Below are 13,391 nucleotides of genomic sequence, written 5' to 3' on the forward strand. Positions count from 1 at the left end.
CCCACAAGAAATGGCGCAAATGTGTTTTTTCATCATTTTCCTTGCATTTAGAATTTTTTTCCCGGTTCCCAGTAAATGGCATGGAATATTTAATACTACCACTACGAAGTGCTATTTTTACGCAGAAAATAAGCCATCACACAGCTCTTTACATGGAAAAATAAAAAAGTTATAGATTTTTGAAGGTGGGGAATGAAAAATAAAAACGCAAAAGGGCCTGGTCCTTAAGGGGTTAACATGGGGTGTGCAACACATTCCTGTTGAACTTTGCACGTTAAATGTGACACAAGGTCTGATTGAGCACCGGAGCGCCCCCTTCGGTGCAGAAATTTGTGTCCCTTGATGACTAGTGCAGCCGCGCCACAAAATGGTCACTTGTGACACAAATGTGGTGCGGACACTTAAAACACCTGTGCAGGCAGTTTGAACCTAAAAGAATGTGCAAAGTCCAACAGAAAACTGGCGCAGATGGAAACGCATATGTGATCAGCTGTGACCCGTCCCCAGGGGATTTTATTGTTTCAAAATGGAGTCAAGATGCAATCATGTGCCGGCACCCTGCTTATGCATCAAGAGAGGAGGCAGGCAGGATAGTGGGAGCCCCAGGGGTTTGTGCCCGGATGCCCACCCTATAACTAGTCTCTGAGCCAGGACATAAAATATCCTTTCCCTCTTTTATGTGAAATGTCGCAAGTTTACCTATAAAAATCTCCTCCATATGAACATGAGCAGAGAAGAGTCATATTTTACCGATGGCATAATGTTTAACTTCAAAATGAAGCATTGATGACCACTTTGTGGTGGCCAAAGTGTAAAAAAAAATGCATTCATATTGCAGAACTGCAAATGGACTTGGTCCACTGGGGGAATCGTCTCACGCTACTGCGTTCTCAGATTTCTGCAATTAAATTCTCCCCTGCTAGAACAGGTTACAGCTCATACTCAGTAGGGAAGTTACATAGGACATGGGTCTTCATTGGAAGCCCCCAAGCTGGCATGTAAAGCCATGGACACCCTGCATTCAGTTTCCAATGGGCAACGAAGGGAGTCTCTCCCTTTAAAATCACTTAAATGCCGCGATTAATAGGTGACAATCATCTAAAGGGTTAATATCCAAGATTGAAGTTGTTCCACTTATAGTTGTTACGCCTCGTGTTGGATAAAAAAGCTGGCAAATAGTGAGGTCGATCCAAGAAGTTCCATCTGTGTCCTGGAAGGATTTGCCAGACTGGTCCAGTTCAGTTATACAAGGTTCGCTCCGGGAAATGTCATCAGCGCACAGATCGTTTTTCATGAAACGAGTTACCATATTAAAACAGTACATCAGGATCCGAATTTTCACAATGAAAATCTTACAGAAATTATGTAAAAAGGGGGAAAATACACTGCTCAAAAGACTAAAAGGAACTCTGTAATAACTCATCCTAGACCTGAATGAATGAAATATTCTTATTGAATACTTTGTTCTGAATGAAGTTGAATGAGCTGACAACAAAATCACCAAAAAAAAAAAAATCTTTCAATGGAAATCAAATTTATTAACCAATGGAGGCCTAGATCTGGAGTCACCCAAAAAATTAAAGTGGAAAAACACACTATAGGCTAACCCAACTTTTATGTAATGTCCTTAAAACAAGTTCAAATAAGGCTCAGTATTGTGTGTGGCCTCCACATGCCTGTATGACCTCCCTACAACCCCTCAACATGCTCCCGATGAGGTTGCGGATGGTCTCCTCCTCCTAAACCTGGACAGTGTGTGGTGCAATGTGACATTGGTGAACGAAGCAAGACATGATGTTCTAGATGTACTCCATCGGATTCATGTCTGGGGAACGAGCGGCCCGGTCCATAACTTCAATGGCTACATCTTGCAGGAACTGCTGACACTCCAGGCACATGAGGTCTTGTAGTGTCCTGCATTAGGAGGAACCCAGGGTCTCGCAAGGGGTCTGAGGATCTTATCTTGGTACCCAGAGGCCACCTCTGGTGAGCACATGGAGGGCTGTGCGGCCTTCCAAAAATATGCCACCCCATATGCACATTTGTTGCTGCTGGAGGTCTTTTTGCAGGGCTCTGGCAGTTCTCCTTCTGTTCCTCCTTGCAGAAAGGGAGAGGTAGTGGTCCTGCTGCTGGGTTATTGCCCTCCTACGGCTCCCTCCACATCTCCTGGAGTACTGGTATGTCTCCTGGTAGCACTCCTCCAGCCTCTGGACACTACGATGACAGACACAGCAAACCTTCTTGCCACAGCTTGCATTGATGTGCCATCCTGGATAGGCTGCACTACCTGAGCCACTTGTGTGGGTTGTAGTGTCCTTCCAATGCTACCACTAGTGTAAAAGCACCACCAACATTCAAAATCGACCAAACATCAGTCTGAAAGCATTGGTACCGAGAATGGTCTGTGGTCCCCACCTGCAGGACCACTCCTTTGAGTGTGTCTTGCTAATTGCCAATACATTTCCACATGTTGTCTATTCCATTTGCACAACAGCAGTGACATTGATTGTCAATCAGTGTAACTTCCTAAGTGGACAGTTTGATTTACTTGGAGTTATTTTGTGTTGTTTAAGTGTTCCCTTTATTTTTTTGAGCATTGTAGTTCCAAAACCAAGTTGAGTCAAGTAGATTTGTGTAGGAATAGAACCGTATGCAGCTCCCAAACTTTCCCTGGTCTTTGGGTAAGTATATACAACATGTTCTTGCCCTGGTACAGAGTTGTCCACAAAACAAAAACTACAAAACACATTTATCTTTTCACTGACAAATCTAATTTGCAGTAATTTATGGGAAAATATAAATGAATGGTACAAACCAACATCTCACTGTTACCATTTTTTATGTTTTATTTCTTAGATGTTAAGTTCCACAGGATCACTACATAAGAGCCTAGTTCATTACGCTAGGAAAGGGGGAAAAAAAACCACAAAAATCTGAGTAGTATGTATTTTATATATGGGAGCAGAAGTTGGACTATATACAAATTTCAGTTGAAGAAGTGGTGATGAACAAAGGCAAAATCTTTACAGCTCACCACAGAGATTGTGCCAACACTGACCTGTTACACCTTCGTATAAAAGGAACGTAAGTGATAATACAGGTCAAATACAAGTCGGGTATTGAGCCAGTGAAGTGCCAGGTTTAGGTCTGCTACTGCGATGTATGGAAGTGCCTGTAACATGGGCAATATTACACAGCAGATCAGTGTGGACTTTATGCAGAACTAGCAACACTGGAAACGGATGAACTTCTCAGAATTGTACATTTCGTAAATCTCTTTGGGACTTTGGTGCCTTAAGCTTGGGCAAGTCTTTCCACTGTCCTCCTGTACTCGGAGACAAGCTCCTGGTAACTCTCCTCCAGCTGATCATGCTGCGTCTTCAGATCGATTTGATTCATCTGGTTGGTCAGCTCCTCTGGCTTTAAACATCGTCGCATTTTCGCCATTTCTCTCTGGTTTTTCTATAACACAGAAAGAAAAACAAAAACGAACAGACTGAATATAAATAAAATTAATATTAAAAAAACCTACTGCACTTATCTATACATAAATGAAGACTCACTGGGGAGGTGTAATTTTTCATGGCGTATAGTTATGAATTACCACTTTTGCCCCTACTTGCACCACCCTGCAGGTCAAGTGACTGGGGGACTCCCTGGCCTGGCACATTTACTATTGCGGAATTGTACACCAGGCTGAATCCAGAAGTCAGAGCCTCTCAGTATATCGGGCATGTCGTGCAGGCTGACCCCAGTCGTGACAAATTCTCCTCAATGTTTCCATCTACATGAATCTATGGTAAATACAATTCATGTATAAACAAAACAATACGACTCTGTTCAACCATCTCTCAAATTCTTCATATGATCATGATGAACACCAGCGACTATAAGGGGACATGTGAGAATGGGATCCCCATTCTTTGGAATGTTGGGGGTCCATTCTCGTGATCAGTGGGGGTGTCTGGGTCGTCGGACCCTCACCAATCAGCTCGTCGCCCCCTGTCCTGTGGGCATGCCCAGTTGTGACAATCTCTGGCTGTTCTACCGAAGACAGCTCCTCTCCTGACCATGGGTGGTGTGTGGTATTGCACATGGTATTGGCATTCATTTCTATAAAGCTGAACTGCAATACCAGCACGTGCCATGGTCAGCTGTGGCGCCGTTTGGGAATAAAGCAGCCATGTTTTTCAGTAGAACTGTTTACAGTAGAAAGTAGTATCACATGTCAGCAATTAGGTATCCTGGGGCAATACCTTATATGGGCCAACAAGTCTCTTTTTGACTTCCAATCTGTAAGCTCTGGATTTCTCAGGATCACTCATGTCAGTCGCACGTAGCCGGAGAATTTCATAAACGCGTCTTGCGTGTTGCTGATGGTAAAAAAAAAGAAGCAAAAAAATTAACAGACCTTTCATTTGGTTTGAAGCAGTAAAGAAAATGGAAAAACTCCCTAAAGGACAAAATGCTATAAATCCAATGAAGATTTTATAATGTTATACAAGTTGTACCAGGTGAAAAAGTGCAACCACTAAGGTGATCCCCTTGATCAGTCTGACCCTGTTCCCTGACCACGACGATATAATAAAGCTGCTCTACAGTTGTCCATTTAGGGCAGTGTAATACTATCCTCCAAGTATATTTTTAGTATATTCCTTACATTTATACCAGAGCTGAAAGTTCATGCCTTTCCCATTACGGATGAAATTTCATGAAAGAGAGACTCAATTCCCATGAAAACCAGATAGTGTATGCAGTGTTCATATAAGGGAAAAAGAAAAAAAAACATGTTCTGCTCTTAGGAATGTGTCCGGGCCAACAGCGTGTCAATGTATATAGAGCGATAGAGGGCACAGCGAGACATCAGAGGCAGCCAGAGCGCTCCGCTACCTTATTTATCTTCAGTTTCTGCTGAGCTTCTGTCACCATCTCTTGACTGAACCCTTCAAGAAGTTTCTCAGTAGAAAAGCATGGCAGGTCTTGGCAAAGTTTAGCAAGAACAAAATCTCGGAGTCTGACAAAGTTCTCAGATGGATCTTCGGCTAAAAGGAGGAGAAACGTTGACAGCTTTAGCGTTTTTTATTTTCCCTTTGCAAAAGAATACTACAATTTACATAAGCCAATACATACACACAGTTACATACACAAAGCCTCACACTTCCCGACCCTGTCTTAAAGGGGTATTCCCAATATACTCAGAATAACAAAATAACACACTCTAATTCACTGTTATTAACAAAATTCAGCATGTAACAGATATAATTCCAACCTATTAGTCATGGTGTTTACAATTTTTGTGGTCCCTAGATACGACCATAAATCTTTAGACTATGGTCAAATTTTTCTCACGAATAGCTTCTCTTGTCTGCACACCGCAGTGCTATCTGCCTCCTGCCCCTTCCCCTGCATTACAAGACCAGCTCAGGCACAGGCACTTCCTGTGGGCAAGCAGCAGTGTGCAGAGACTTATTCTACAAGCTACAGACGGATAAGTTCTTTATAGCTGAGCTGACTGTGTGTGTTATAGGCGAAATAGTAGTGCTGACTATGTGTCTTGTTGAGTAGCTCAGATGGCAGAGCTGAGAGTGTCATTATGTTTTATATCCATCTTATGGATCTCATCTTACTTCTCTGATCCGTCTCATCTCTCTTTTTCTATGTTCCCAGATACTAGTAGAATGTTCAGAAGCTAAATAAAAGTGTAGGTTAACCCTTGCTATGATAATCTAAGCACTTTGTCAGCACACAGCATAGAGGGATCATAATGTGTCTGCTTAGAGAGTCTCCACCCACACTCTGGATTTTTACACTGCCCTGGCTCAGATAATGTGCGATGGCTGTATGGCTCGGTGAATTATCATATACAGGCAATCCCCAGGTTACATACAAGATATGTTCCATAGGTTTGTTCTTAAGTTGAATTTGTATGCAAGTCGAAACTGTATTTTTTATAACTGTAGATTTTTTTTTTTTGCCCCAGTGACAATTTTTTTTGCTGTACTGGGACCAAGGATTATAAATAAAGCTTCATTACAGACACCTGATGACTGTAGTCTGAGACTATAGTAAAGCATCCCAAATGTCACAGTGGGCAGAGGAGTCAGTCTTTAACTAAGGGTCGTCTGTAAGTCGGCCACCTGTAATTGACAACAAGAGGGGCAAGAAACTATGGGGGAGATTTATCAGAAGTATCGGAGAGCAGAACGGATAATATATATTAACAATAATAAATGCCTGCTAAAATGTGTAGGTTCATATATAAGGCGCAGCGAATTAAAAGGCGCACCGGTTTATAAGGCTGAATGACCAGCAGGTGGCAGACCTGTGCACTGTTCAAGGCAGCTGTTGTCTGTAAGTACAGTTAATATATAAGGCGCACTGGACTATAAGGCACACCTATAATTTCTGAGAAAAAAAATTGGGTTATGCTGTAGTCAAAATCAAAGCAACAAACAAATAGACAATTCTTTCATATTTTTCTAAATTTGTGAATTTGTTCATATATTTCACCACCACATATAATGAATTTACCTAAAGAGATAGGAATGGGTATTAAAAAAAAAAAAGCACAACACAATTTTGAGGCTATGCAATTTATTTTTTTTAAATCCCAGGCATGGAAGCAGCTGCCTGGGAAAACCAGCCTGGCTAGCATTATCCATAGTCATTAGCCACTCCATTGTACTGTAAGCACATAACTACCCTGCATTTCAAAGAGAAGGAAACAAAAAGATTTAATTGTTCCGCACGCCCTGCACCCGTTTTCCTGACAAAGTATTCAACCCCGATGGCAGAATTATCGGCTCATAAACCGCAGACAGGTCAATGGAAACTCACTGCTTTACCCATCAAGTAAACCTTCAAATTGAACGTGGCCTTATTCATGGCAAGATGGCAAAACAGACATTGCTACAATGTGCAAGAGAAAGACATTTCTATAAGGGACCTCCTGAAAAGGGCAAACAACCCTCCACTGCTCTTCTCCTTACAGAACTATTTTTTGTTAAAAAGAAAAAATAAATAAATAAAAATAAACCACCACAAGTATCTCTAGTGGTGGCTGGACATGTGCAGCATCATTATCCACATTGGAGACTTAGAGGAGATCTCACAATCCAGTGGTTGGACCGAGACATCCGTACACGGTGTCCAATGATATAGATCGCTCGCTTAGATTGCACATTTTTTCTCCTTTGAGGACACTTCTCAACTCCACCTGACCTTCCGTGGTTGTCAGATCTAATGTAACATGTGCAGGACACTGGGGAAACCTAAGCTGGAGAATTCTCTCAGATCAACACAATTGAGGGACTTTCCTTTTGCGGGAGAAAGGTGCACTTTTAAGTAGTTCTGACATCAACCTGCGGTCCTGACAAATAATGTGTCATGGAGATGGAACCATGTGATTGTAGGGTCAGAAGTCATTGCGTGCCATATGTGCATAGACAAGGTGGTCAAGTCACTCCTCAGCTGGCCAAGAAGCAGACAACCTTAGTCCGGGAATCCAGGATTGTGTGCTTTGCAGATTTCACCTACAGACCTCAAGTCTGAGGACAGGATTCCTTGCATCATAGTGATGATGAAAGGAGTCCCTTCTTTACCTTAAACAGCAACACCAAACTTTAATATTAATTATTTGGGTGGAGATTTATTATACGTGGGCGCGCTTTTTCAAAATTACGCTGGCACAGGGTGAGAACGCCTTGTGCCCCCGCACCCCTATACAGGCAGTCCCCGGGTTACGTACAAGATAGGGTCCGGAGGTTTGTTCTTAAGTTGAATTTGTATGTAAGTCGAAACTGTATATTTTATAATTGTAGATCCAGACAAAAAAAATTTGGCCCCAGTGATAATTGGAGTTTAAACATTTTTTGCTGTAATGGGACCAAGGATTATCACTAAAGCTTCATTGCAGACACCTTACAGCTGATCATTGCAATCTGGGACTATAGTAAAGCATTCAGAAAGCTTCACCAGAGGTCAGAGGGGTCTGTCTGTAACTATGGGTTGTCTGTAAGTCGGGTGTCCTTAAGTAGGGGACCGCCTGTACGCCCACATGGCGAGGAGGTGGCATGTTAAAATCCCCAATTATTGCCCCACGCAAGAATTTGCGATTCTTCCACTGCTTCTATGCCAGAAATCTCTCCCTCTATACCATAAATGCTCTTTTGCACTGTGTAAGGTAGAGCTCTCTATCCATGCACAGATTCACAGACCATGGTCGTTTGCTTCTGGGCAGAGACAAGCACCTACGTTTTTACAGAAAGCTTTGGATCAGAAGTCACAGATTTATTTATTTCGGTTTTTTAACATTACACAATTTTTAGAAACAAATTACCTTTATATTTTCACATCAATTAATTGCTTAATGGTTTACATTTTGTGGGATTCTACAAACTTTTTTGCATCAATGAAGTCGGCTAAAAGCTTGTGTTTTGCGTGTTGATAAAGAAGACCTTTTTTAATAACATTTCATTCCATTTTTCCGTGGCCAAGTGACTAAAGTAATATAATTTTTTTTTTAAATTTCATTGCATTCACCTAAATTTTAATGCATATTTATTACTTCTCATACTGCAGTGTATGCTGGTTTTAATTCAAAACCTTATTGTGGAGTAAGCATAAAAGACCTCGGTTTTCATAGGAAGACATAATCTGCTCCAACTACAGCACAAGGCGGCCAATGGCTCCTTCTCTACGGTCTTCTGTTGACACTTCTGGTACCGGCCAAAGTTGTAAACACCAGAGCAACACAAAGTACTTTTTTCCCTAATCCTCCATCCTGCTGGATAAAAATGCCCATTCCTCCTGCAGTGCAGCCTCTCTGCAGGACCGTTTGCCTGGTCCACGTGATACTCCCAACTCTCCTTTATTTTTGTCATTTCTTTCTATGGTTGCACTTCTACACCAATGTTATATCCTGGTTACTTTCTGACTCGCTATTGAGACTGGCACATCCCCCCCCCGAAACTTTATATTTTATGTCTTGCCCTGCAAAAAAAAAAAAAATCATTATACTGGAAAACCCCATTTAAGCGGCCACATGTGGATGACACCTTGCCCAGTATTTTTAAGTCTGTCAGTGCTTCGCCTGATCGCTATAAAAAGCGGGTACTTCTTTAGCCAAAGTGCTTCACACGATCTTCGAGAGAACAGAGCCTCTGTACTGCTCTCCCTGAGGTCCTGACAGGGACAGCAGGACCTACAGTGACTAATCAGATATTTCCTGCATCACTGTAAGGTCCTTAAACCCTTCCATGCTGCCGATGGATAGGCCCAGAAAGAAGAATAGGTATGAAGACGTGTGTGTGTGTGTGTGTGTGCGTGCGTGTGTGCGTGTCTCAAGAGGTATTTTTATTTGACATCGAACATATTATTCCCTTTATGTGGATAACTAATTCTGGTATGCATATCGTAGTCTAGAAAATTGGTTGTTACACAGTACGGTTAAAAAAAATCACTAATATAAAAATAAAGAAGAGCACACGCACTTTAGGCGTCACATGGTCAGCTTTTGGCCATGTGCAGCATTGATCCCAAATGTACTTGCCCTCCATTCTGTTTAAATTAATAATTTAACAAATTTATAATTTTCCCAATTAGGCTGTAAAAAAAACCCCCTTTGTTTTACAATTCTCCATGGGGTAAAACAAGTAAGAAAACAAAACAATACAAATAATAATTAAAAAAAAAAAAAAAAAAAAAACACACAACTAAACATGACGTTTGGCAATGAAGTCAGGGGATAATAGTGTGTGACATTTTTGAAGAACAAACATTAGGCTATAAACAGGAAAAAGAAAAAAAACTCTGGGTAAGGAGGCAGATCCTCAACATATGGCGGCCACATTGCTACTCAAGAAAAGGAAAACCTCATCAAACATATCCGGTGCAAGATGCTCTATTTACATACTTCACATTCCTCCAGATACACACAGAGTATATCTACAATATGTGTGTATACGGTAATCTATACATTATTACGGAGCCGCGCTATCACATCGATGCCATTTCTCTGCTTATATTTTTCACTTCTTGACTTGGTTATGGGAATGTTATATAGGAATATGTTTCTCTATCAAAGATGAAGGAAAAGGTTCTGCAGGGAAAAAAAAAATCCCATACATATATAAAGCTACACATCTAGACTTCACCTTTTCCAATACATACAATCACCCCCCTTTTGGGGCGCAGAGAAAATATGTAATAAACACTTAAGTAGCACTTAAAATGTGCATAAAAATAGCTCATGCATGTTAATCGCTGGAAAAAATTCCACCTCTGCCACAAAAGGAAAAAAAAAAACAGATTTGCGGTAAAGCGTTTTCTTTTTCACGTTCTCCCACCCTACACTTACCGAGGTGCAAGAAGTCTGGGCACTGCCCACCTTGTAAAGTATAGTGAAGGCGCAGAATGAGGTTCACACAGACCTTCTCTACAAAGGGAAGGGGAAGGGCTTGACAGTGATTGTCGTGTTAGGGGTAAGGGGGGGGGGGGGGGGGGGGCTGTCGGAGGGGACAGATAGGCAGGTGTTTCCAGAGAAACAAAAATAAGCTTCTCTTCTTTGCTACAATGTGGCACACAGTGTTTTGCATAAATTTTTACTTAGATATCAATATATCTAGTAATTAAATTCAAACAAAACTACATACTATCAACCTTTATAATTATTAATATTTTTTAAAAAATATTTGTGTCTGACCAATAGAGTTTTCTACATCTATTCATAGAGTAATACGGTACTAGGTGACTGGCACATTACTACAGGCAGTCCCCGGGATACAGACAAGATAGGGTCTGTAGGTTTGTTCTTAAGTTGAATTTGTATGCAAGTCGGAACTGTATATTTTATCATTGTAATCCCAGCCAGAACTTTTTTTGGTCTTTGTGACAATTTGATGTTAAAAATGTTGTGTTGTCATAAGAATCAGGATTCATTACAGACACCTGTGATAACTGTTACAGCTGATCATTGTAGCCTAGGACTAAAGCACAATAAATTACCAATATCCAGAGGTCCGTTTGTATCTAGGGGTCGTATGTAAGTCGAGTGTAGGGGACCGCCTGTACTGCCCTCTGCCAATACCTTAGCAAGTGAAAACTTAATTTAAATGGTGAAACTAAAGGGGTTTCTAAGTACTCACAATATTTTAAGCAGGGAATAGCAAGAAAAGATTTATTTAACCATTTGAGTCTCAGATCTCCCAGTACTGCCTCTCTGCTGCTCCCCGCGGGTAGAAAAAAAAAAAAAAAAACAGTACATGAATATTGGAACAATGGAGCACTGGATAGGTTTTCGGAGTCTTGGAAAATTAGTTTCTTGGAAGTAGAAACTTCTAAGTCTTTGTCAGAATTCAGTTATAGTGCAGTAAATATTGGGCCGTCTAACTAGGGCTGCAAGATTTATTGAAACCTCGGGACTTGTTGGATACTTGTTTTCTGTCGTTTTTAGTACAGAATGTTTCACCCTGTTCCACAGACTCCTAGTAGCTGTCTGCGGGGGATTCCTCAGAGAAAACATCGGGCAGGGAATCCTTTGTATAGAAGTGTTGGGTTAGCGGCGGAGGAGGGACCATGTCATCAGGGAAATACCATAAACTGTCCATTTATGGCGTTTCTACATCCCCCGGGACACTCACATTCAGAATTCTGGTATCGGTGCAACCCTACATCTAACAGGGTGTACATGGGTGTGAAGGATAGATTCCTTTAACCCCTTACTATCACGTGCTGAGCCCTCTACATACATAGTGGGTGGCAATTTGCAGCAGACACCCCCGCTAACACACCTGTGATTGTTGCTGGCACTGATTTCAGGGTGCGGTCACACGTCGCGTTTACCGCATGCGTTTAAAAACGCATTGCAATAGCTGGAGAGTGATTTGCCTAATTAAACAGCTGCTAACACCTGTGTTTACAAAACGCAACCGTTAACGCATTGTTAACGCATGCGTTAACATCGCGGTTAACGCATGCGGTTGTTAACGCATTGTTAACGCATGCGTTAACATCGCGGTTAACACATGCGTTTTGTAAACACAAGTGTTAAGAGGTGTTTAATTAGGCAAATCACTCTCCAGCTATTCCAATGCGTTTTTTAACGCATGCGGTAAACGCGACGTGTGACCGCACCCTCAGGAGTCCGCTGCACTCAAATGATGAACAGGTGCCATCTTGGATCAGATTGTAACCCCCGCCCCCCCTCCATTCTCTGTGATGTCATCAGGGACAGTCCACAAAATTGTATTTAAATTTCAACCTTACCCAGCTCCATACATATATTAATATACTGTATTCTAAATGATATTAAAAAGGAAAAAAAAAAATGTATAAATTTGGAATCTATGTGATTGTACTGACCCAGCCGGAATTTTTTTTCCTCAGCTTCCGGGTATGTTGCATGGAATATAAAATACTGACAGTAGGAAGTACAATTAGTCTGGCAGATAATAAGCCATCATATACGCCCTCTATATACACCCTACAAATGGGGTAAAAAAATCCACCTTATAAAGTATATTACAAAGATACTTCATGATTGGCGGGTTCTGTACTTCAGCACTTCCCACTGATCCAGAGACAGCAGGAGGCAACGTGCTGAGCACTTCTAGGTTTCCATCCACCCTCTTGCGGGAGTCACCATGCACCGAAAAAACTGAAAAGGATGGAATATCACATAACGTGATGGCAAAACTACCTATACGTAGCTGCCAGAAGCCGAGCTACAGGAGTCAATACACAGGGGTTCTCAGTTGAAGGGGTTTTCCCCAAGTCCGACAACTAGCACCTTCCCCGTTCAGCTGTTCACACAAGCTGCTGGAGATAGTACAGAAAACCGAGATGAAAGCACAGCTTCGGTCTGTGTGTGGTGGCAAAGCTCAGGTAATGCCACCCATCTGCCATTCAAGACAATATGGGTTAAGCTGCACTAATCTAGGCTGGCCACAGCACATAGAATAGCACTATGCTTCAGGGATTGCCCAGTTAAATCTTCTTCAATTTCTGCTAAAGTATGACCCTTGACCCACAACCCATATGACCCACAAAACTTATGACTATTCTAATTCAGAAAGATTTCTAGCAAAATGAAGAGACATACTAGATATCAGAGGAGAGGTCCTTAATTCTGCGCCATTTAAGATTAGGTGCTTAACTATGGCAAAACAAACCATTCATCAGGATTGATGGCAACGCTATATAAAAACCCAAAAAGTAACAGTTGAATGATCACTTTGCAAAATTAACAACACAAAAAACATCTGTCCTACAGAAGGAAGACCACCCCAGCTACGGAGAGACTCCCCTCTATGAAAGCAGCGCAGGAAGCCTCGCTCTTAGGTGGTAATTCAATAAATCTTGAAAGATTACAAGTTCTAGATTACAGATGATGA

At 41.5% G+C, this 13,391-nt stretch overlaps 1 protein-coding gene across 1 annotated transcript in view; it reads right to left on the reverse strand.

Annotated features, from left to right (window-relative positions):
• Nucleotides 1-2,822: 2,822 nt before the first annotated feature.
• The window catches only part of HAT1 (histone acetyltransferase 1), a 35,372-nt gene continuing 24,803 nt past the window's right edge, over nucleotides 2,823-13,391 (reverse strand). Inside the window, exons 9-11 of the mRNA XM_072121734.1 lie at nucleotides 4,891-5,042; nucleotides 4,257-4,373; nucleotides 2,823-3,462 (exon numbers count right to left, since the gene is read on the reverse strand). Coding sequence (XP_071977835.1) covers nucleotides 3,295-3,462; nucleotides 4,257-4,373; nucleotides 4,891-5,042 — 437 coding nt within the window. The 3' untranslated portion in view covers nucleotides 2,823-3,294. The remainder of the gene's footprint in view (nucleotides 3,463-4,256; nucleotides 4,374-4,890; nucleotides 5,043-13,391) is intronic.

Source organism: Engystomops pustulosus, chromosome 8 (assembly GCF_040894005.1).
Source record: "Engystomops pustulosus chromosome 8, aEngPut4.maternal, whole genome shotgun sequence".
NCBI classification, from domain to species: domain Eukaryota; kingdom Metazoa; phylum Chordata; class Amphibia; order Anura; family Leptodactylidae; genus Engystomops; species Engystomops pustulosus.